This window comes from Crocuta crocuta, unplaced genomic scaffold (genome assembly GCF_008692635.1).
Source record: "Crocuta crocuta isolate KB4526 unplaced genomic scaffold, BGI_CrCroc_1.0 scaffold128, whole genome shotgun sequence".
Lineage (NCBI taxonomy): Eukaryota > Metazoa > Chordata > Mammalia > Carnivora > Hyaenidae > Crocuta > Crocuta crocuta.
Genome location: NW_027532232.1, coordinates 4,609,062 through 4,633,101, shown reverse-complemented (window position 1 = coordinate 4,633,101; position 24,040 = coordinate 4,609,062). Strand labels below are relative to the sequence as shown.

The following is a 24,040-nucleotide window of genomic DNA, read 5'->3' as shown; positions in this document are numbered from 1 at the left end:
TTGGGTTTTAATAGGATTAACGAGGTGGATGTTTTTATGGTTGCTTTCATTCAGGATCAGGCTTTTGAAATTAGGATGCAGGGGAGAGTTTTAAGAGTTGAAATTTCCTGAAATTGCATTCCAAACGTTCTGTGTTCTGTGTTAAATGCGTGTGTGTGTGTGTGTGTGCGCGTGCGCGCATGCATGTGAGTGTATTTTCTAAGAAGCATAGGGAACTGGCCTTCAGAGGATGAGATCTTTCTGTGATGCTCGAGTGAACTCAAGCAGGAGCCCTGTGTTGCAGGGAGAGGTTCTCTCCCTAATCGGGGACAGCTCTGTCCCGTATTGAACAGTGGAAACATTGTCCAACCTGGTACGAGCCCCTCTTTGATTCCTTAGCTCCAACACCCTCCATTAGCTTCTTGTACTAAATACGTCTGCGCCAGGATCTGATCAGAAGTTTTCTTCCCGGTTTTTATTTCTGACACTGTCCTGCTGGAGCCTCTCATCTCTTGGACTCCCCGTCTCCTCATCCGCTCCTGAGACCTGGTGAGGGGCCCTCCTCCCTCTAGCTTCTCTTGCCCCAGACTTGGTATTTGTCTCATTCCAGTGTTTTCCTTTAGGACTTCCTTTGCATAAAGACAGTCTGAAATTAAATTATATACATGGTCATTTGCATCAGAAGGGCTGGGTAATTTAAAATTTGTGTGTGTTATCTTTTCTCTGCTGTGATTTTGAAGAATAGAGGCAGTTTCAGAAATCGACCTCAGCTTTACTCTGGTTTGGGTGGCAGTTGACCCTTTCTTTCCTACCCCTTAGACGTGAGACGGTTCCTTACTGTTCTTACTTGGAAAGGCTGAAGGATATTAGACAATACAACAGTTCATTGTGTCTCTGGCATGAATTAAATGGACCAACCAGTATCCAAGAATATTTTTAACTTGGCTAACTGACTGTATTACCCCCCACCCCCCACCCCCCAATCCGGAAGTTGGACTTAACCCTTCTGATGTTAAAGATTGTTCAGAGACCGAGTGGCCATGGCAGTTTTCCTTTGGGATGTCCTGCTGTGAAATGGGGAGTCATACCGACCTCATAGGGTAGTGGTGAATTTTAAAGAAGTTAACTTTGGTAAAGTCTCTAGCACAGTGCTCGGCACATAGTAGGGTGTGTTAATTTCTTTCCCTTCCCTGCAGGCCATTCACCTGCTCTTCCCTCTACGATTTTCCATAACACAGTTTTTACTTGGAACCAGCCTTCTGCCAAGAGTCTCAGTTTGGTTGTGTCCTCCTACAACTACTATTTTTGGCTTGACTTCCCTCTCCAGCTCCCAGTGGTCCGGCCACACAGTCGCCTATTGTACCAGCTGGTTGATGTAAGTCTATCCATCCTCAGAGGAACCCAGTTACTTACCAGTAAGCTGTGTTTCTCTGAAAATGTAGCATCCTTGATAAGCCAATATAGTTTTTTTCCTTCTTTATTTACTGTTCATGACGAACCATTTATAACTTGATTGTGTGATCCTCAAGTAGGAACTAGAATTGGAGAATTTTATGTGTGGATGTGTAGGTCTCCTAGTGAGTTCCTGAGTCCAGGACGCTTGACTGTGATCAGGTAAAATTCTTTGGAGGCCCATGAGGTCAAAATCCTTTTCAGTATTCTGAGTGATAGGAGACTTAATTACATAAACTGTCAAGGATGATACATTTTCAAAGAAAAAAAAGTTACTGGTAAGTAACTGGAATTTTTTGAGTAATTTTTCTGTTAAGTCATTAAATAAGAATTCCCAAACTTGTTTTACCAACAAATGCTTTGGCATTTGAATATTATTTTGTAAATGAAAGGAATATGGTTCTTAGTTAAGGTTAATAGTTAAGGAATGGGATCGGTTTCCAGAGATACTGCATAGATCCTGAGGTGTGGGTATAGATAGGCCTTCAGTTTTCTACGTAGGTGCTCTCAGCTTTCATGAGAAATTGGAGCGAATCTCTATTAGGCAAAATCAGCAAATGCAGTCTGTTCATTCAGAAACATTTTTTGAGTGCCTACTCTTTTTTGAGACACTGTGCTGAGTATCATTGCGAGACAGAGAGGTAAAACCACGCTGTCTCAGCTGCTTTGGCTCTCAGAGAGCTTCTTTCTGGCCCCTTGGTGACTGTAGGGCTCAGGGTTGAGGTGATGGGGTCATGGTGTGACAGCGGCGTGGGGTCGGAGGTAGTACTTCGTGATACAGCCTTTGCCATCTTTTGTGCTTCTCGAAGTCCTTTCTGTTCAGGGGGAAAAGTCAGCGGACCTCATTCAGTAGATTCAGGGCATTTTCTACAGTCTTAGAGCAAACAGATGAGGCAAAGCCAGCGTCCCTCCTGTTAGTAGTGGAATTGGATATTAAACTGTCTGACCTTAAGTAGGACCTTGGGTTCAGACGCTAAGTAGCGCAGGTGGATAAATGAGAGTTGGAGAGGCAATACGCTCTCCCTCACCCCCTGAGCTTTAAAGGAGGCTAATCTTGAGAGTTAAGGTCACAGTGTTAATTTACTTCCCCCAAGTGTAAAAAACAAAACCTCAAAACTCTAATTTTTTTGGGTAAGAAATTACAGTTACTTTGCACTTAACATCACTGGACAGTGTATCATACTTGATTCAGTAATAATTATAACCACTCCTTGCTCCGAAGTTCCCCATTTAGGTAGGAGGAGGAGAGGCGCCTTGGTAGTACCAGGACCAAGAGGAGGGCCTGGGCGAGGAGGCGCCCCTCACTGGTGGCACCCGGTGCCAGCTGTGTTTGTTCCTTTCCCCCGGGAGCTGCTCCAGGGAGGGGCCTCGCACAGCCAGGGAGCCTTGGGGGTGTCGGGAGGCCAACTTCGGCTTCCTTCCTGGCTTGTAACTTACCTTTCTGACTAGGCAAGTTACTGCACTTCTCTGCACCTCAGTCTCCTCCTCGTTTGTGAGGTGGTGATGCTAAAGGCTGACACGAGGAGTGGTTAAGATGTATAGAAAGCACTTAGCACAGTGCCTGCAACATAGTACGTGCTCAATAAATGTTAACTGCTAATATTATCGGACGGATGGATGAAGAATTGTATCAGAGGCCAAAGTGAGGAACAGGGAAAGATTGTGGCTCTGAAGTCTTAGTGAACTATTCCTGCCTTCTCATTTACCTGAGCAATGAGCTTTCTAGCGTTATAATCTTTATCTTTGCCCGTTTGGAAAGCAAATTAATGGATTAATCACTGTCACAGTTCTTTCTAACTACTCTGATCTTTAAACCTGCACTTCCACTACTAGGAAGGAACTATTGTGCTGCAGTGACTGTGACTGACCATTGCAACATTGTCCCCCAGGCCCGATGAGGTGCTGAGGGCCAGGTGTGGCCTCTGTGCCAAAAATTTCACTGTGATTTTACCAGATCTAGCCCTGCTAGTTTTAAGACCTCGCAAATAAAAATTAAACATTTAATAATTGTGTGTATATATATGATTTTCTGTTTTGTTTTACTACTTCTTCTTTTTACTCTATTTTCACTGGTTGTAGATGATAAATAGATGTCCAAGGGTATTTTTGAGAAGGTTCTTGGAAGCCTGATAATTGGGTAATGGTGCTCCTTAAGAAAAACTGGATTCCTAGACAGGAGAGAAGGTGCTGTGGTTATTTGGGCACAGATTTTTACCGTATTTCATAGAATCAAAGATGCAAAATTTTGATCATTTTAACATCTGAAACTGGAATGCATCTTATAATTGCTATGAGAAGAAAGCATTATGTTACAGTTGAACTGGCAACATTATTTTCGTAGCGATACAGAAAGTAATGGAATGCCCTGAAATTAATGTCATCTTAGGTTGGATGGAATACGGTATTTCAAGGGAGTCTATGCACTTAAACGTTACAGAGATACGGTATCGTGGCAGTGTGTGCAGTGGGGAAGAGCAGAGGCTCCAGAGTCAGACTTTCTCTGTGGGTTTAAATTCTAGCCCTATCTAATTGACATATGACTTTGGGCCGGTTACTTCCCTTAGTTTTACCTGACTTTGCTCACCTGTAAAATGGGGGCTAAGAATTAGTCCCCATCTTACAGTGTTGTGATGAGGACAAAATATGATAAGACATGTAATGTGTTTAAAATAGTGCCTTGCATGTAGAAAGTGCCTAATATTAACTATTATGGTTACTAATTTTGAGATTATAGTTTTGCAGAATTGATAAGACTGTTTGTTGTGATTGAAATTTAGATCTGTTCTTACCCTTTATGTTTATTTTCCGTCTGGTAGTATCAGCAAATGATGCTTGTTTTTTGTTTTTGTTTTTGTTTTTTTTTAATAAAGGGAAGAGAAAGATAAGGTGAACCTAACAGTTTCCATATTCTTATTTTTTATTTGTTTTTAATTTTTTTTTAACGTTTTATTTATTTTTGAGAGAGAGATAGAGACAGCATGAGCAGGAGAGGGTCAGAGAGAGAGAGGGAGACACAGAATCTGAAGCAGGCTCCAGGCTCTGAGCTGGCAGTCAGCACAGAGCCCGACGTGGGCTCGAACCACAAACCGTGAGATCATGACCCGAGCCAAAGTCAGATGCTTAATTGACTGAGCCACCCAGGTGCCCCTCCATGTTCTTATTAAGTGAGATTTTTAAGACGCATATTTGGTGTATATATTATTATTCCCCGTGGTTGAGATGGAAAAGAAACTAAGCATCAAGCTGGGAAATTTATAGTGAAAGCAAGGAACAGATGACCTGAGGCTAACAGATACAGTTTTTGATTCTGACTGATGTTGGTAAGTATGGGAAGGGTTGGAGGCTTTTGGAAATTTGCAAAATCTCCAGCAGTTTTTTTCACCCTACGTAAAAGAGTAAAAAGGAGAGGATCCTTCATGGTTGTAGGAACTTTGTTGTCTTAGGTAAAGGAATTTCCTTTTTAAAATGATTTAAGTGGGCAGTGCCCCTTTAGAGTATGATGGCTACAGCTCAAGGCTGTCCTTTCATTCTTATGAGTCAATTTTATTTTTTCTGTTCTAGTGTTCAGTGACCAGTGACTTGGATTTTCCAACACAAATCATCCCATTAAAGACTCTGAATGCAGTCGCGTCAGTGCCCATAATGTATTCTTGGTCTCCCCTACAGCAGAATTTTATGGTATGTAAATCCTGTGTCATCTGTTTATTTGATAGTCATTTATTTTAAATAAAACACTTTTCTTGTTGAGGTGAATCTAGAATGATGTTAAAGTTATCAAAATGATGACACTTTGTTTTTTTAATTGATACATTTTAAGCCTTTATGGTGTTGTGTTTTTTCTAGTCTTTTCTAGTTAAAATATTCTCCAAAGGAAAAGTATTGAGCAGAAATCATACCTGGGGTTAAAAACGTTTAAAAGATGGAAGTTTCTAGTTCTTATCCTTGAACGGGTCCGTCAGTATTCTATAATTTCAGTCTGATATTGAGTTTTTTTTAATTGAGAACTTTATATTGAGAACAGTTTTAGGGAGCGTGTTATAAAATGATAATGCACGTTATGAAATATTCTCGGGGCTTATAAAACATAAACTTAAGCATATTTCCACAGATGACACTGGCCCAATAGCTTTTGTAATGAAATGCTGGCATTTAATTCTTTATAGACGTAGGATGAAAGAGGGTGGAATGAAAGAGAAATTTCGAGTGTGAATTCTTGACTTACATTGTTAAATAAAAAATAGTTTTATTGGGGTGCCTGGGTGGCTCAGTCGGTTAAGTGTCCGACTTCAGCTCAGGTCATGATCTCACGGTTTGTGGGTTCAAGCCCCACATCGGGTTCTGTGCTGGCAGCTCAGAGCCTGGAGCCTATTTCAGATTCTGTTTCCCTCCCTCTCTGCCCCTCCCCCGCTCATGCTCTGTCTCTCTGTCTCAAAAATAAATTAAAAAAACTATAAAAAAATTAAAATAAAGTTTTATTATTTACTTGTTACACAAAATAGTAAGGAAAAGTATTGATACAAGTCCTTGGTGAGCCTACTTTAGGAATTACTTAACTGGTTTTTAATTTCTTTGGTTGAAAAAATCTTTTTAACGTTTATTTTTGAGAGACAGAGCGCGAGTGGGGGAGGGGCAGAGAGCGAGGGAGACACAGAATATGAAGCAGGCTCCAGGCTCTGAGCTGTCAGCACAGAGCCCCACGTGCGGCTCGAACCCACTGACCACGAGATCACCCAGGTGCCCTAATTTTTTTGTTTTTAAAGTAGGCTCTATAGGCAAGGTGGAGTTTGAACTCATAACCCTGAGATCAAGGTAGAGCAGTCAGGCACTCTTAGATTTTTTTTTTTTTTTAAAATAGATGTTTCTAGAATCTTTAGTAAGTTAAAGATTTTACAGTGGGAGATTAAAGACAAACTTCAGATACTTTTCTATAATTGCATGAACTTGTGTGTTTAAGGCTCTATGCAAAAACCTTTAGTTTAAGAATCCTAGGGTCGCCTCGGTGGCTCTGTTAGTTAAGTGCCAGACTTTGGCTCAGGTCATGATCTCAGGGTTCTTGGGTTTGAGCCCCGCCTGCACCGCGCTCTGTGCTGACAGCTCAGAGCCTGGAGCCTGCTTCAGATTCTGTGTCTCCCTCTCTCTCTGCCTCTCCCCTGCTTATGCTCTGTCTTTCTCTCTCTCTCTCTCAAAAATAAATAAACATTAAAAATATTAAAAGAGCTATTGCAAGAGCTGAAGGGAGGTTTCAGATACTCAAAGACTGAAATTCTGAAAGCTTATAATATTTAAAGTCAGAATTATTTAGGATTATCCATGGGTTTTGCTGGTTATTGACCATGGCAAATAAGTCAGACTCTATGGTTAGGATATGTTTTGGCAAGCAAAGTTTACATGGAATACAATTGGGAAGACAAAATTGCAATTTGTTGCTTAATTTTGGCTTTTATCCAAAAAAACCCCTAACGCTTCTAGTGTAAGTGGGATTAGTGAAAAGTGGACTCTTGAGTTGTCTGTAAGTTTGGATCTGGATAGATCAGTACATTAAAATCTGAATTTTAATTTTTCATCCCCTATGTACTTTCTCAATTTCTCCTTTCCCTATTTGTCTAGGATTCTTTGGTCTTTCTGAACTTTGCAGTTGGCCCAATTTTGTTACCTGGGGATTGTTTTTCCCGCCCGCTGCTACTTGGCCGTCCCGAGTGTGTTGTGGCCTCTTCCTGGTGCATTCTTCCCTGTGGGTCATGGACCCAGCCTGCAGCACCGCTCCCCAGCCGCCACGCCCTCCGGCCCCTCAGCCGGTCCGTTCTGTTGATCGGAACTATCATTCTCAAATTCTGTTGTTAACCAATACCCCCCGGTTTGAAAGCCTTCTTAAGACTACTCTGTCCTACTTTCTTTAAATAGGGACTTCAGAACCTTCTAGTCTTTGTAATTACTGTCTTTTTATTCTTTATTGAAAATTCTCTTCCTCCCACACATGTCTGCTTCCAGTCCCTGGTGTTCTGGAGTTCTCCCTTCTCCCTCAACTTTTCATGGATCGCTTCTTCCTTGCTAAGTTAGCGTGGTATTTTTCCCCTGTTGTCTTCCAAACCTTCATAGAAATTCTTCTGTCATCTTGATTAGCATTATCGCTTTTGATAGATATCTTGTTCCAGCTCTTAAGAGTAAATCCTTTTGGCATAAACTTTTTATGATACTGTATTTTGTATCCCTAGATTTTATTATATTGAAGGTTTCTGAATAACTAGATCATCAAGTGAAGTTTTGAAATCCTTATTTTACTTTTATGGCTGTTTATAAGTGGTTTTAATAAGCCATATTTCAATGATTCTAAGTCACTGGGTATGCCTTAAAATCAATGGGTCATAGTGTAATGTAGAATACTTTTTCCTTTCTTGAGGTGCATAAAATAATGGTAAGTTTTAATGATTGAGGACATGTTAGATTAGGTAAATAGAGTATTTTCTCTCACATTTTTTCTCCCTGCTATGAATAGTTAGTTTTCTCAGATAATACTTATTGGTGGGAGGGGTCTTTAATTTTTTTATAGCTTTAGTTTGTTGTCCGTTAGTTTCAGTCTGGAGACCTGGGTAAAGACATTTACTTTAAAAAATTGTATTTTACATTACATTGAGTTTTAATTTTATGTTTTGAGAGTAAGTGCAGAGCCCGATGTGGGGCTTGAACCCACAGACTGTGAAATCATGACCTGAGCTGAGATCATAGGACATTTAACCTGCTGAGCCATCCAGGTGCCCTACATTGATTTAAAAAATGTTCTAATACTTAGGATAAGCCTGCTTTAAAATATGTTTTTTATTTGTAGGTGGAAGATGAAACGGTCTTACACAACATTCCTTACATGGGGGACGAAGTCCTAGACCAGGACGGGACGTTCATCGAGGAGCTGATAAAAAATTATGATGGAAAAGTACATGGGGATAGAGGTGAGTCGCCTGTTTGTTCTCTTGGAAAAAGGGGCCAGAGAATTGACAGAGATTTTGAGTTTTTAAGCACAGGTATGAAAAAGATATTTTAGAATATTATAAGTAAATTTATTGCTGGATTGGCTTGGGCTTACAAGCCTAAAAATTTTAATGTTCTCCCTACTTTTATTTTTTTTTTTAAATGTTTTTTTATTTTATTTCTAGGAGAGAGAGAGAGACAGCATGAGCTGGGGAGGGTCAGAGAAAGAGGGAGTCACAGACTGAAACAGGCTCCAGGCTCTGAGCTGGGCAGTCAGCACAGAGCCCGATGTGGGGCTCGAACCCACGAACCGCGAGATCATGACCTAAGCGAAAGTCGGACGCTTAACTGACTAAGCCACCCAGGCGCCCCTGTTTTCCCTACTTTTAAATTGAATCATTTTTGCTACTTGAAAATGATGCATAGTTGGTCATAGTTGGTTATATCATAAATTATAATGTTAGTGACATGTAAAGTAAATAAAATGGTTTGAGTGTATGCAGATTTTAAGATTGCTTCACAGTAAAGCTAGGACCGGGGCTCTGCTTACGTGACACGTGGGTTTCAGAAGGCCTTATGCTCAGATAGATGCCCCCCTTAGCTGCCGCAGTTCTGCATTTCTGTCCCTGCAATCACAGCTTCCGTGTTTTGTGTCCAGGGGACCCCGTCAGTGTCTGGCAGGAGGGTAGCATGTGTAACATCATCACCGCTCTTCTTTTCTGGGGAAAGCGACGGCTTATCAGATGCGTTGTTGGGAGGAGACTGAGGCCACAGTTCGTTTCTAGAGAATTAGGTTATAGTAGCAGGCACTGGAAACTTGTGTTGGGCTTGGGGGGTGGGTAAAGAGAAAATGACTGGTGTTGAAGATAAATTCTTCCTAACTTTGCCTCAGGCCAATATTGAAGGTGATCTCCCTCCTCATTTTAAGAGCAGTGTTCCAGTGCTGATTAATAGGCTCTGGCTGATGCTTCCGCATTAGAAAAAGGCATACATAAACTCATGACCACTTTCCTCTGTATATTTCTGACATTTGACTTGATGAATTTCAGAATGTGGTTTTATAAATGATGAAATTTTTGTGGAGTTGGTGAATGCTCTGGGTCAGTACAATGATGATGATGATGATGATGATGGAGATGATCCTGATGAAAGAGAAGAAAAACAGAAAGATCTGGAGGAGAACAGAGATGGTATGTCTCTTTATTAGGTTTGTGTGTGGCCCTGACAGCATCTTAGAGGATTATTTGTAAGATTTCATTCTGTACTTGTCTTTATTTCCTGTGGCTAACAAAAGAACGTACTGTTTTGGGGATTTTGCTGGGTAATCATCATAACCCTTATTCTAATATTGATCACTGACCGTACAAGTGGTATACCAGTCACTTTGTGTGCACCAGATGTGGCTTTCCTCATCATGTCTATTTTATCGTTGAAGAGAAAAGGCTTAGTGCAGTTAAGTAACATATTTAAGATTACATTCTTGGAGGAAGAAGCGGAACCCAGAACCCTGTGCCTGTCACCCCTCCGAATGCCCCTGCTTTTAGCCCCTACACTATGGCTTATCAGGCAAACAGAGTGGCCCAGTCCAGAGTCCAGAGCTGGCGAGACTTGGCAGAGCTCGTTGTTAAACAGCATAGAAGAACATTGGGGGAAAACTTCAATTTGAAAGAAGCAAAATGTTTTCATAACAGGCAGTGGTCACGTAGTTCATCTCCTTGATTTTACAAAGAAGAATCAGAGCCCGGGAAATAAGTCTGTGGGCAGGGCCACAGACCCAGTCAGTAGCAGAGCTGGGATTCGCACCCGGGGCTTCTCCCTCCCGGTGCGCCTAAAACTTGACGTATTTGATTTTAAGTGTTCTGTTCGTGTGGCCTCTTGCTCTCCCTGGAGGCCTGTGACGTGTCAGAAGTAAGCGAAACACGGAGGTGATGATTTTCATAGAGAATTAGCTCTGTTAGATGTAGTTGTGTGGAGGAAATGAAAGACCGAAAGACTTGCTTTCTTTCATCTTTCTCCCCTTTCTTATTTCCCACTATAGATAAAGAAAGCCGCCCGCCTCGGAAATTTCCTTCTGATAAAATTTTTGAAGCCATTTCCTCAATGTTTCCAGATAAGGGCACAGCAGAAGAACTCAAGGAAAAGTAAGATTTGTTCTCTGAGGCAGTCTGGCCCCGTATGGTACGTAGCCCAGCATTTTGGTTCATCAGTGTCGAGCTCATGGAGCCGACAAGTCTCTGTGCACAGATCCACGGGCTTCTTGACACCCGTGTGAGGTGCTGTCCTGCACGGCGTTGACTGTGGATGCAGTGCGCATGCGCACACACGCTTGGTTTCCGGTAATGCATGAGAGAATTTCTCAGGACACTTGTAGAGTGTAGTTGATGTTTATTTTAACGAATATGTAACATTTTTCATGGTTTGAATCCCATCCGTGAACTTGAAACTTTTTTTTAAGTTTATGTATTTATTTTGAGAGAGTGAGCAAGAGCACAGGCTAGGGAGGGGCAGAGAGGAGAGACAGAATCCCAAGCAGGCTCTGTGCCATAAGCGTGGAGCCCAGTGTAGGACTCGAACCCACAAACTAAGATCATGATCTGAGCCAAAATCAAGAGTCGGATGCTTAACTGACTGCACCGCCAAGGCGTCCCGTGAACTTGATTTTTGATACACTGTGCAGAATATTTCATTGGCTCTTCATCTAACTAAGATGGTTTTGGGTCAGACCTTTCCTTGTGTGTGGCTTGGGCATGATGGGCAAACATCGCCACGGCTACGCGGGGCCCTGCGGAGACTGGGTTTTCAGGGAAGGGGTTGTGGTCGCGCCCTCACCTCCCTTGCCCGCGGCCCCCCGCAGGTATAAGGAGCTGACGGAGCAGCAGCTCCCGGGCGCTCTTCCTCCTGAGTGCACTCCGAACATCGACGGGCCGAACGCCAAGTCCGTGCAGAGGGAGCAGAGCCTGCACTCCTTCCACACACTCTTCTGCCGGCGCTGCTTTAAGTACGACTGCTTCCTGCACCGTAAGTGCGGCCGCGCCTTCCTGCTGTGTGTTGTGGGTCCTGTGGCCCAGCGCCGGGAAGCGGTGTCCTTGATCGCAACTAGAATTGACCGTTTCACCTGGCGGTCAAGACTGAGAGCTGTGCTGGGATCGGAGGGTCGGTGTTCTGTGGTTTGTTGCTTGAGGGTTGCTGTGCAGTCTTGAAGTTGGACCACCTGGCGCGGTACTCCCACTGCAGAGTACGGGCCAGCGGGGTTCCCGTAGGTCTCGCCTCGCTCCTGAGTGTCGCAAAGCTGTGGCTGTGACCCGGCTCGTGGGCTCAAGCGGCAGCACTGCTGAAGTGCTGAACACGTTGTGTTGGATGAGAAATTGCCTAAAAGAGATGTTTGTAGGTATTCTTGTCTATTTAGTGTTTGCCGTCTTTTTTAAATTTGATCCTCTGAGTAAGTTTCTTTTAAAAATACCTGCAGGTGATGGGCTCCTGGGCGGCTCAGTCAGTTAAGCGTCTGACTTGGGCTCAGGTCATGCCCCCACGGCTCATGAATTTGATCTCCTGCATCGGGCTTTCTGTTGTCCACGCAAAGCCTGCTTTGGATCCTCTGTTCCCCCTCTTGCTTGTTCTCTGTCTCTCCCCAATGTTTTAATTTTTTTTTTTAATATTTTTTATTTATTTCTAGGAGAGAGAGAGAGACAGCGTGAGCAGGGGAGGGTCAGAGAGAGAGGGAGACACAGAATCCGAAACAGGCTCCAGGCTCTGAGCTGGCAGTCAGCACAGCGCCCGACGCGGGGCTCGAACCCACAAACCGCGAGATCATGACCTAAGCGAAAGTCAGACGCTTAACCGACTAAGCCACCCAGGCGCCCCCCACAATGTTTTAATTTTTAAAGAAATATATATTATTTAATGTTTTATTATTTGTTGAGCATAAGTGGGGGAGGGGCAGAGAGAGACACGGAAGATCTGAAGCAGGCTCTGCGCTGACGGGCCGAGTCCAGTGGGGCTTGAACTTATAAACCTCGAGATCATGATCTGAGGTGAAATCGGTCGCTCAATGGACTGAGCGTCCCAGGTGCTTCTCATTTTTTTGTTTTTTAAAGATTTTATTGTTATTACTTAGAGAGGGTGAGAGGGAGAGAGAGAACCTCAGGCAGGCTCCATCCCACCATTCCAGCGTCATGACCGGAGCTGAAATCTAGAGTCAGATACTCAGCTGACTGAGCCACCCAGGCACCCCAAAGATTTTATTTTTTAAGTAATCTCTGCCCCCAGTGTGGGGCTTGAACTCATGACTCTGAGACCAAGAGTCGCGCACTTCACNCGGTTTATAAAGTTCTGTCCGGTTCTTAGGAAGAATAGTGTGAATTGCATCCAGGTGTCAGAACAGTGGAGCAGAAGCTCCACGCGGGAGTCCGGGAACCGGTGCCTCCAGTCTGTGGACGTAGTACTTCAGTGCCGTCTCGGTGCAGGTGAGCCAGGAAGTAGGCTGCTGCTCCTGAACACGATTACAGGAGCTTTTTCGTCATGGTCTTCAGATTTGAGTAGTTGAGACGAACCCTGAACCTGATAAATCCCTCTTGTCAAGCTGGGGACATTGTAGTGGACTTCGCTTCGGGGGGCTGGCGGGCTGGCCACGCGTGGCACTCGGAGCGGTGGGTCCCTGGCTGCCGCGCCCCTTCTTCCTTCCTTCCTTCCCTTCTCCGTGCACTGGAGCCAGGCTCCCCGTCATTCAGCCTGGACGGATTCTGTGGGGACTCAAAGCTGCGTCCCACCAGCTTTGGCCAAACCTCGCAGACTGTCTCCTGGGCAAAGGGAACCGGTCAGTACGTCGTTAGATGCATGTTCAACGTAGCGTTTTGTGCCTATGATAGAATAACAGCGCGTCACCAGCTCTTGTGAAGATTAATTTTATTATGATGCGTAAAATACTTAGAACAGTACCTGGCTTGTTTTTAGTTACTATTTTTTAAACAAAAATGTCTACATATGGTAGACGTTTCAAAAATGTATTAAAAGGTGTCCAGTGGATTCTTCCTGCCATGTGTGCCCCACGCATAGAGTTTGTACCTTCCTCCTTAGACCACTAACCTCAGTTCTTCTGTATCTTTCTGTAGTATCCTCTGGCAAAATGCAAAGATGTTCTTTTCCCTACCGTCCTTCTCACAAGGTGCCATACTCGTGAGGCTTCTCCCTGTTTTGAGTTCATGGTGTAGAGGAAGTTCCTGTCTGGAGAGCCGCGTAGCCTTCCATCCCAGGAGGCAGTGCAACTCAGCATTTGGGTCCTGTCGCGCCTTTCGCCGTGACAGTGCCGCGGTGAATGACCTTGGCCATGCCTGCACAGCGTTTGTATAAGTGTAGGTTAACCTGGTCCGCTGGTTTTGGCTTCGCTCTTTTGCATTTAACTCTTTGATCCTTTGGAAGTGAGTGATTCTGATAGAGTTTTGGATCTACTTCTCCCCACCCCCAAGGCTGCATAGTGGTTTCCATGCCATTTCCTGGAAAGGCCCCCTTCCCTGCCAGCCGCCCTCCGTGCCTGTTACCACGTGTGCTCGGCTCTCTTTTTCTGTGTTCTCTTCCAAGAGGCTTTATTCAGAGATCTCTTGCCTGTTCCTTCTGGTTCTTTAATGTAAATTTTAGAATCAGTTTGTCTAATTACAAAAAAAGTGTAGGTAGTATCTTCATTGGAACTCCATCAAATTTATAAATTACCTAAGGGGAAATTGACATTTTAAAATGAGGATTAAGTGTAACCTATGATCAGGTTTCCTTCTGTGTCCTTTAATAACCTCGAATTTTCCTCATGTGGCTCTTCTACATTCTTTCGTAAGATGAGTTCTAGGTTAATGGGTTGTTGCTGGGCTTTTTCTCTCTAAATGTTACATGTTTTATACCTTGATACCTTATGGAATTGTCCTTGTTTATAGTAGTTTCTCAGTGGATTTTTTTTTGAGTTTTCTAGTTCTGTAGGTAGACTGTCTGTAGTTGTTGAGATTTTGTCTTTATGACTAATTTCTTTCCGTGTCTGATTACATTGGCTTATATCTACAATGCAGTGTTAGATACTTTTGGTACTAGCAGATACATTTTCTGTTGCATCTGGATCAGTTTTGGAAATTACCTGTTATACCCACGTTTTGAAATTTATTTTTATAAAGTTGATCTGAGTGTTCAGTGATTCTTCTTTCTTTCATTTTTCTTGATGCACCTAAGTGATGTCTGTTTTATTTTAAGAATCTGTTTTCTGTATTTCCCCCTCAGAATCAGCTACTGTATTAGTTTTGCTATTTTTCTCTTTATGAGTCTGATTTTTGGCTTTATGTGGTGAATACCCAGAGAGTTGTTACTAGAGCACGGTTTCAACTTCTCTTAGGCTGATATTTGATCATTATCATCTTCAGGAATTTTAAGGAATGTTGACTGTTTTCTTTTTATTTATTTATTTATNGAACCCACGAACCGCGAGATCATGACCTAAGCGAAAGTCGGATGCTTAACCGACTAAGCCACCCAGGCACCCCGACTGTTTTCTTTTTAACTTGTTTAAGGGAGAATTTTTAACTTCTGGGTAGAAGGGTCTTTTTGGATGTCATCTATTTTAATTATTTCTGTGCAGTAACCTGATTCCAGGCCTTATCTGTGATTTAGATGTTGGGGTATCTACCATTTTTGTCTGTAAGGAAGAAGTTTCGATGGTTAGGGGGATTTGCAGTTCATCCGAACCAGAAGCTGAGTATCTGTCTGACCGTGGGTCTTTTTTATTAGAGGGACTTACATGTTCGAATGAACCTCTAAGGATACATGGTTTTGGTTTGGGAACAAATTCCACTTTGTATTCCAGATAACTTTTAGGCCATGATCCATTTTGTAAATTGGAAATGGGCTGTTCTGCAAACTTGGGCGTCCTGTAATTTCTTTCTTGCTTGCCTTTTAAAAAAGTTTAGGCAAACCATGAGAGACTCTTGAATACTGAGAACAAACTGAGGGCTGATGGGGGTGGGGAGAGGGGAATCATGGGCATGGAGGAGGGCACTTGTGGGGATGAGCACTGGGTGTTCTATGGAAACCAACTTGATAGTAAACTATGAAAAAAAGTTTATTAAAAAAATTTTTTTAATGTTTTATTTATTTCTGAGAGAAAGTCAGCGTGAGCAGTGGAGGATCAGAGAGAGAGAGGGAGATACAGAATCTGAAACAGGCCCCAGGCTCTGAGCTAGCTGTCAACACAGAGCCTGACGCAGGGCTCGAACCCACAAACCATGAGATTATGAGCTGAGCCGAAGCTGGACACTTAACCGACTGAGCGACCCAGGTGCCCCAAAAAAGTTTTTGAGAGAGTGCATGCGAATGGGGGAGGGGCAGGAGAGCGAGGGAGAGAGAGAATCATGGGGCTCAGTCCCATGAACCATAAGTTTGTGACCTGAGCTGAAATCAAGAGTCGGACGCTTAACTGACTGAGACCCCCAGCTGCCCTGATGTCATTTCTTTATAAAAATTTCAGCCTAAAATTGGCTGCCTGGTCTGTCTTTGACGCTTACTAGAGGAACCAGGGTCAGCTCCTGAATGGACTGTGGTGGGTATAAAGAAGTGACACATTTCCTGATAGGGCAGGAAGGCAGGCAGCCTGGGAAATTAAGGTTGGGAAATTTCATGTGCTTAAATAGGATCAAAGTTCTAGTAGAAGCCTGGAATAAATGTTTTGTTAGGTTTTCTATTCTCTGAATGGCTTACAGAGGAATCCGTTTTAAGCATAAAACCCGTTTGTCACTTTTGATATTATGTAAAAGTCTAGGCTTTTTGGAATGTGTATTAATGCTAATTGTAGATCTTTTAACATTTTAATTGTTAGAATTTCAGAAACTGTTCCAAAGTTTGTAGTTGATGGTTGACTTTCTTTTTTAGTATTTCAGATGTGTAATGATTAAAATACAGACCTAGGAAGTTCATACTTGCCATATAATTAACGGAGTGGCTTACCATCCCTACATCTTGATTTTCCTCATCTGTAATTGGGGGTGAGGATCCCGACGCCTGGGGGATTTCTTGTGTGCTTCGAACACAGAAGTGTCTACTGTTGGCTGCCGTCACTGCCTGCTGTTGTTACTACTGTCCCATGCTCTGAGCATTGACATGGTCATTTTGTAGGGTACTTCTTAATAGTCTGAGCTCTGGTGGACAGAGAATATATAGGATTCCAACTGTAAGTATATTCAGAAAGAATCCTTAATGCCAAGTTCTAATCAGAGCAGACAAGATCAGTACTTGGGCAGAAGTTAATGTATAAACGCGACACTTTGTACTAATCTGCGATCAGTTGTTTTGTCATAATTATCACAGGACAACGAGCTGAAGTATGTAGAAGTGAACGTCGCAACGGGGTGGGGGTCAGGGAAGGCGTCTCTCCCTGCCCGTGGCGCAGCGTGCTGGGTGCCGGTCTCAGCTCACCTGCCGCCTGCCCGCGAACCTGCCACGCGGATTATTTAGTCCCATTTCCTAATCTGTAAAACCACCACTGGAAGTAGGTGACTGCTAGGGTTTGTCCATCTCCGCAATCCTCGAGTTCTCCAGTTCTGCATGTGCGGCTCCATGTGGAAAGACTTTACAAGATTCTGAGGGGCTATTCGGGATTTTTAGCTGGTTTTTAGAACTGCCAGTTTACTCAAATACAGGTATAGGGAGGAGTGGGAACTGGATATTGCAAGTCTTTTTATCTTTGCTTGACAACCTTTAGATGAGATTTTTCATCAAGATTTTATAGGTTGCTTTTGAAAAAAAACAAACCAAACCCCTAGAAGCCCTCAACGTTTCTTGTTCTCTTTTTGTCAAGTTTTAGAAAACGTACCCTGCTTGAATTTTCTTTTAACAGTTTTACTGATTAGGTTATTTTATATAATCTTTTCCCCTCATATTATATTTATCTTGAAATATATTTTAATAACATAGTTGAAATATTAGTACTTTAAGATGCTGATGTGAAACTATTAAGTGCTCTGAAAATCTAAAGTAGTCCAGACATTTCTAGAAGGGGGAGTTCTTTGTGTACTTAGTTTCCTTAAATAATTGGAAGATTGAAATTCTGCCGAGGGAAGTCTAACAATGAGAATACTTCTCTTTCTTGAGCTAAGCGCAATGTGAAATTAACAATGGTACTTTAAACAATTATTAAAGTACCTTTGACTATCAGTGTGTTAGTTTTTCCTGTAGAGCCGACACGTGACTTACGAGCAGCCCTTGCAGCAGCCCCAGCTCGGGTCGCACAGCGGTTGCTGTCCTCGCTTGTGTTCGGGCCTCTATGTTTTCCACGGGCTCAGGTGAAATCAGGAACATCGTCTTTAAACAGAGGAGCTATCCAGACTAAAAATGAGTTTTACCAAAAACATATCAGTATGTGCTGCTGGCTCTGGCTAAGGGTGATCTTGTTTCTTGGATGGATGCAGTTCCTTGCTGCTGATGTGACCTTAACCTTCCATAGGCTCTGACTTTTATTTTCGGGGTTCTCACCTGGTCAGAAATGTAACCCAGTGCTAAATGTGTCATGGTGTCACCCTCTCATTCCAGGGAAATCGAACTCACTTCAAACAGAATTTGAGCCTTGAATTTCTACTTCAAAGATCTCATTTTGTTGTCTTTTTCTTGTTCCTCTCATCAGTCAGTTCATCTTTCCCGTTTAAGTTCTGTGCATAGAATTATGGCTTTCTACAGATGGTTTTTAAATGGTTTGTTTCATGATTGTGTCAGTTGTTTTTATCCAAATTAGATCATTTTTGTGTTGTGTGATTTGAACAGGGCATTTGTAGCATTTGCCTTGGTAGCTGGAAGCAGGCTTTCTCGAGGGTCTCTCCCACCTTCTCACTGCCGTGCATTCACACTCAGTTAGTTGGCCAGTGTGGTGTACTCTGAATCTCGTTACCACATTGTTTGGGGACTTTAAGTTTCAAACACTTTTGTTTCTAGAACCTGTTTTGTGTGGCCATGTATTTCCTATAGAAGTCATGTCTAGGTTCTTGAATTGTGTCTGAGCCAAAGTGATGGAGCTTCAGTAGTCTGAGGGTATCTTCTTTATTTTTTATTGTTATTAAAAAATATTATTTTTTAAAGTTTATTTTGAGAGGGGTGAAAGAGAATCTGAAGGNCCAAAGTGATGGAGCTTCAGTAGTCTGAGGGTATCTTCTTTATTTTTTATTGTTATTAAAAAATATTTTTTAAAGTTTATTTTGAGAGGGGTGAAAGAGAATCTGAAGCAGGCTCCCTGCTGTCAGTGCAGAGTCCGATGCGGGGCTTAATCCCACAAAAATGAAATTGTGACCTGAAGCCAAAGCTGAGAATCACTTAACTGATTGAGCCACCCAGGTGCCTCGTCCTCTTTTATAGTATTTTTTAGTTTTCTTATTAAAAGGATTTTTTAAAATGTTTATTTTTGAGAGACAGAGAGACAGCGTGAGTGGGGGAGGGCAGAGTGAGAGACAGAGACACAGAATTGGAAGCAGGCTCCAGGCTCGGAGCTGTCAGCACAGAGCCTGATGTGGGGCTCGAACCCACAAACCGTGAGATCACGACCTGAGCCGAAGTCGGACGCTTAACCGACTAAGCCACCCAGGCGCCCCCTCTATTTTAAAAAACTAGTTTTAAACAAGTGCTGTCCCATTCTTGTCCCACTTGAGACGCTGATTGCTGACCTTTATTTAGAAATCAAGAAATTGTAGATGCTAGAAATCTTTGGTAAAAATAGGAAATCTGATTTCATCATAGAGGGGTATATCCATTATTTCTAATTAAAGACTCAAATATTCGTGTTCAGAGTTAAGAGTTTATGTGCATCAATTATACTTGCAAGGAGAAAAGGAGGAAACCCCTAATCATTCCAGAATTTATTGTTTCCTCCCTGGTTATGGGTTCGTGGGGAGGACTGGTGGTGTGCCAGGGGAGAGTCGGGGAAAATACGTTGAGATGAGTCAAGAAGAGCTTGAAGGGAAGTTCTGTAATGGAAACCCTATGTTGGCAAGGTTGTAATGTACTAGTTGACTGTTTCCAGTGAAACTGGAAATGACGAGTGACTATAGTCCTATTCGGATATTTTGTTTATTTTGCAGCTTTTCACGCAACACCCAACACTTACAAGCGGAAGAACACAGAAACGGCTCTGGACAACAAGCCATGTGGACCACAGTGTTACCAGCACCTGGTAAGCATGAGGGCTGCCCGCTCCGGAGTCTTGCCAGGGGACGGGGGTGAGGTCTGGGAGGCCAGTGTGGGCCCTCCTGCTCCTGTACCTTGGCCATGTGGTGGGCAGGGGCTCTCCCCATTGCCGTTTCTTCCCTCACGGTCACCTACTGCACATTCTGGTCCTTTGTGAATCTCATAGTATTCTTGGTCTCTCTGTGTTGACCTCTTCAACCTGGCAAAGTTGTTAGCATCAGGGACTCTTACACCCGCCGGAGTCATGAGTGTGAGAAGGACAGGTGGCTGCTTCAGCCCCAGAAGCTCATAATTGTCCATGGTGGTTCCCAAGCCTTCCTCAGGGTTCTAGACCCATGGTGGTTGCGGTGAGGTGACAGGCGCCACAGATTTTTTTTTTTTTTAATGATGGAGNGGGTACTATCTTATTTTTACCACTTCCCCTCTTTGAACCAAGCCATTGCTACCTAGGAACTAGATGGGTATATATTGCCTGTTGCATTTTGGACAGAAGATTCATTGAATGGCACCTGCAGAAGGTATCCTATTTTTAAGCAGTTTGGTTTGCGTAGAAAGAAGTATAAATCTGTTGGCTGCTCTCAAACTTCTCCCTTCTGCTGCCACTGTGTGGGATTCCGGAGCACAGCTATAGAATATTTGGTGGCAGCTGGGGTTTTCCTGCGCTCATCTGACATGTTTCTGTGTCTCTCTGTGATCCACGATCATACCGTCGTCGCATACGCTTGGAGGCTGGCTTATCAGACTTGCTGATGCTAAATGCACTGTTTTCACGGTTTTGGGGGGCCGTGCAACCCTCCCAGGAAAAGGGGGATGTTCTTTTTAATAGTAAGGCAGGATGCGACAAAGCCCAGCATGCTTCTGTGATTCGTGTTCTCTGTGTGTTCCTGAAATCTCTCCAGAGAGAGGCACCTAAGAGACCCTGCAGTAGGAAAGTCGGGGTCTGGATGCACGTTAGGTGTGCGATTCTTCTCATGAAGGTTCACGTTTAAAGAGACTTACCTGTTTATATTTTGTTGTAATCCATGAATAGAACACAGCTCACAGGTTCATGGAGAGTGGCCTCGCCTGCTCTCACACCCTGTAGCACAGACAGAACCTAGACTGATATTTCGGAAATTTTCAAACTATCGAAAGCAGACAGAAAGCCAGGATGTGCAAATGATTATTGGTGAACGTGGGTATCGTGGGAATTTATTGGCTGACTTGATTTGTGCGTCTTTTTATCTCATTCTACACGCCGAGTTGGAGCTGTTTACCGTGGTGTTTGCGCCTTTGCATCCGTAGGAAGGAGCGAAGGAGTTTGCTGCCGCTCTCACGGCCGAGCGGATAAAGACGCCGCCGAAGCGACCCGGAGGCCGCAGGAGGGGGAGGCTGCCCAACAACAGCAGCAGGCCCAGCACCCCCACCATCAATGTGCTGGAGTCCAAGGACACAGACAGCGACCGGGAGGCGGGGGCCGAGACGGGCGGGGAGAACAACGACAAGGAGGAGGAGGAGAAGAAGGACGAGACGTCCAGCTCCTCCGGTGAGACGCGGGGCGCTGGGCAGGGCGCTCTGCTCGCAGAGCCCTANAGATCCTTTGCTTTCATTTTATTAGTTTTTTGAGTAAGCTCTATACCCACGGGCGTGTGAACCTGTGACCCCGAGATCCAGAGCTTCAGGCTTTACCGACCAGCCTGCCAAGCGCTGGTGGCCCCCCTGCTCGCATCCAGAAGGTTGTGTTAAAGGGGTCCCAGTCTGTGCTCCCTGGGAGGCTTAGGGGTGGTTTCCAGCCTTCTTCTTGAGATGATTCACTCCCTGCTTTTTTTTTTTTAAGCACAACACTTGAGTTTTACTCTTTCTTTCTTCCCCTCTCTCTCCCTTCCTTGTTTATTTTGAGAGCGTGGAGGAGGGGCAGAGAGGGAGGGAGGGAGAAAATGCCAAGCAGGCTCCACGCTGTCATCGCAGAGCCCTATGTGGGTATCGATCCCACGAACTGTGAGATCCTGACCAGAGCCAAGATCAGGAGTTGAACGCTGAGCCCACTGAGCCACCCAGGTGCCCCAAATTGTCATTTTTTGACCAGTGGGTAATTTTGGTTTTCTAGAAGCGAATTCTCGGTGTCAGACGCCAATAAAGATGAAGCCAAACATTGAGCCTCCTGAGAACGTGGAGTGGAGTGGCGCCGAGGCCTCCATGTTCCGGGTCCTCATCGGCACGTATTATGACAATTTCTGTGCCATTGCCAGGCTCATCGGGACCAAAACTTGTAGACAGGTAAGCCTATGTAGTAAAACCCTGTTTCAGGAACTTCAGAGGGAAAACAGGTAGTCCCTGTCCAAACAGAAGAACATTCCTGGTTATTCTTAAGCTCCTGTTCATCTCCCGAAAAGTAGATTAATCTTTTGTTCACTGAGCGGGAATGGACAGAAAATGATTCTTCTGACTTTTGAGATCTCAGGTAGGGGATCTAGAGAGAGAGGAAGACTGTAGGTGAACCTTGCGACCCTTGGTCAGAGTGTGGGTCGGTCAGCGTCTGTCCCAGTGCCTGGCAGTGCAGAGGCAGAGGTGGGCAGGCTTCTGGGATGGGGGAGGCGGCGCACACGGGTTTGCCTAAACACATGGTCCTCACGGCCCTGCACCTCCTGCCAGGTGTATGAGTTCCGTGTCAAAGAATCGAGCATTATAGCTCCAGTGCCGGCCGAGGATGTTGATACCCCTCCAAGGAAGAAGAAGAGGAAACACCGGTAAGTTGGCACATGGCCCATCCGGCAGGTTCCCTGGATGCTTCTGAGGGCAGTGGTCAGCCTTCGCTCTGTGACAGAAGCTGTAGTCTTGTCGGCCTAGGCTGTCGCTGGTATTTACCTCTTACGAGTACAGTAGCCACAGCAGAGTCAGTGTGTTAGGAGAATGTAACGGTAGCTTCTGTAGTGATGGCTCCATCGACAATTGAGCATGCACTCTAAGATGTGTTCCTGGGTGTGAGTGCTGAGCGGGGCGCTGAGCTGGTTTTTATTCTAGGAGCCTGAATTCTCTACGTGTGTGCTGTGACTTTCTCTTCTTTTAAAAAAATTTTTTTCATTTTTAAGGTTTATTTTTGAGAGAACATGTGTGGGCAGGGGAGGGGCAGAGAGAGAAAGGGAGACACAGAATCTGAGGCAGGCTCCAGGCTCTGAGCTGTCAGCACAGCCCAACACGGGGCTCGATCCNGGTGGGTGGGGAAGAGAGCAAGTGGGCGAGGGGCAGAGAGAGAGAAAATCCCATGCGGGCTTCATGTTGCCAGTGTGGAGCCTGATGTGGGGCTCGAACTGGTAAGCCATGAGTGAGCTCATGACCTGAGCCAAAACTAAGAGTCGGATGCTCAACTGGAGCCGCCCCGGGGCTGACTTGATTTGTTAGCGTGGAGCCAGACACCTTGGCCTACTTTCCTCCCCCTCCGCACGTTCTTGAGAGAGAAACATGGTTGGGTGTGGGGTAAAGGACGACTATGCTTTGGAAATTGCATACACGCTCCTTTCTGTAAGAAAGGCAGGGTCCACTTGATTTAGAACCTGAAGAACTTAGAAGTTCTTCTCACAGGAATTTAGGCTTAAGTTTATTGAATTCTGATCACACAGCTCAATGGAATTATTAAAGATGCCTGAAATCAACTGTACTATTTGAGGTTCATCCACATCTGAATGAGCCCAACCACTGTGCCTTGCCTGACTGAGGAGGGGGAGGCATGGAGGGGGGTGGTCTCTTCTCTCGTGGTTACAGCCGACCCTTGAACAACATAAGTCTGAACTGCCAGGGTTTGTAAAACTGTTGGGGGCAGGGGTGGTAGGGATAAGTACAGTCCTGTAAATAATGTTTTATGATTTTTCTCAACACACTTTCCTGTAGCTTTATTGTAAAAACACAGTACACATATGATACATGTGATGTACGAAACACGTATTAACCGATTATTACCGTGAGGCTTGGTGTTCACAGGCTACATAGTAGGTATGTTTCGGGGGAGTCAAAAGGTAGATGCACAGTTTTTACGGTGTGGGGGTTTGCCCCTAACCCCGCGTTGTTCAAGGGTCAGCCGTACTCGGGTTCCTGGCCCGCCCTGACCCGTTGGAGTGGCTTTCTGTTGGATCTGTGCCACGACTACTCCCCGGCTTCACAAAGACGACCTTGATTTTCTGTGTTTTGCAGGTTGTGGGCTGCCCACTGCAGAAAGATACAGCTGAAAAAGGGTTAGCATTTTTCCGTTCCACTTCTAATTAACTTAAAAACGTCTCGTTTGTTTCAGACCAGTAACTGCGTTAGTGTTGGGGATGTTCTGATAGAATTGACTTACATTAAGCCCATTTCAGTGGAGGACGTCTGGATTAGCTGCTAGTCAGTCCTGTGCCGCGGGGAGAGCTGGCTGCCTGGAGGGGAGCGGGCCAGTCCGTGAAAAGGACGACTCCGGATGTAGGGCTGGGAGGGGACAGGGAGGACTCTGGGA

The 24,040-nt window shown here is 44.3% G+C and overlaps 1 protein-coding gene across 6 annotated transcripts in view; it reads left to right on the top strand.

The window, feature by feature from the left end:
• EZH2 (enhancer of zeste 2 polycomb repressive complex 2 subunit) overlaps positions 1 to 24,040 on the top strand; it is a 65,733-nt gene that overhangs the window by 34,881 nt on the left and 6,812 nt on the right. For 2 of the 6 annotated variants that reach the window (XM_077777976.1, XM_077777974.1), the window contains exons 3-13: positions 1,176 to 1,354; positions 4,993 to 5,109; positions 8,255 to 8,375; positions 9,444 to 9,584; positions 10,433 to 10,535; positions 11,249 to 11,412; positions 19,476 to 19,567; positions 20,866 to 21,106; positions 21,668 to 21,837; positions 22,213 to 22,307; positions 23,746 to 23,786. In XM_077777976.1, the coding sequence (XP_077634102.1) occupies positions 1,176 to 1,354; positions 4,993 to 5,109; positions 8,255 to 8,375; positions 9,444 to 9,584; positions 10,433 to 10,535; positions 11,249 to 11,412; positions 19,476 to 19,567; positions 20,866 to 21,106; positions 21,668 to 21,837; positions 22,213 to 22,307; positions 23,746 to 23,786 (1,464 nt within the window). The remainder of the gene's footprint in view (positions 1 to 1,175; positions 1,355 to 4,992; positions 5,110 to 8,254; positions 8,376 to 9,443; positions 9,585 to 10,432; positions 10,536 to 11,248; positions 11,413 to 19,475; positions 19,568 to 20,865; positions 21,107 to 21,667; positions 21,838 to 22,212; positions 22,308 to 23,745; positions 23,787 to 24,040) is intronic. The other 4 variants (XM_077777977.1, XM_077777975.1, XM_077777979.1 and 1 more) reach the window with 3 other exon arrangements.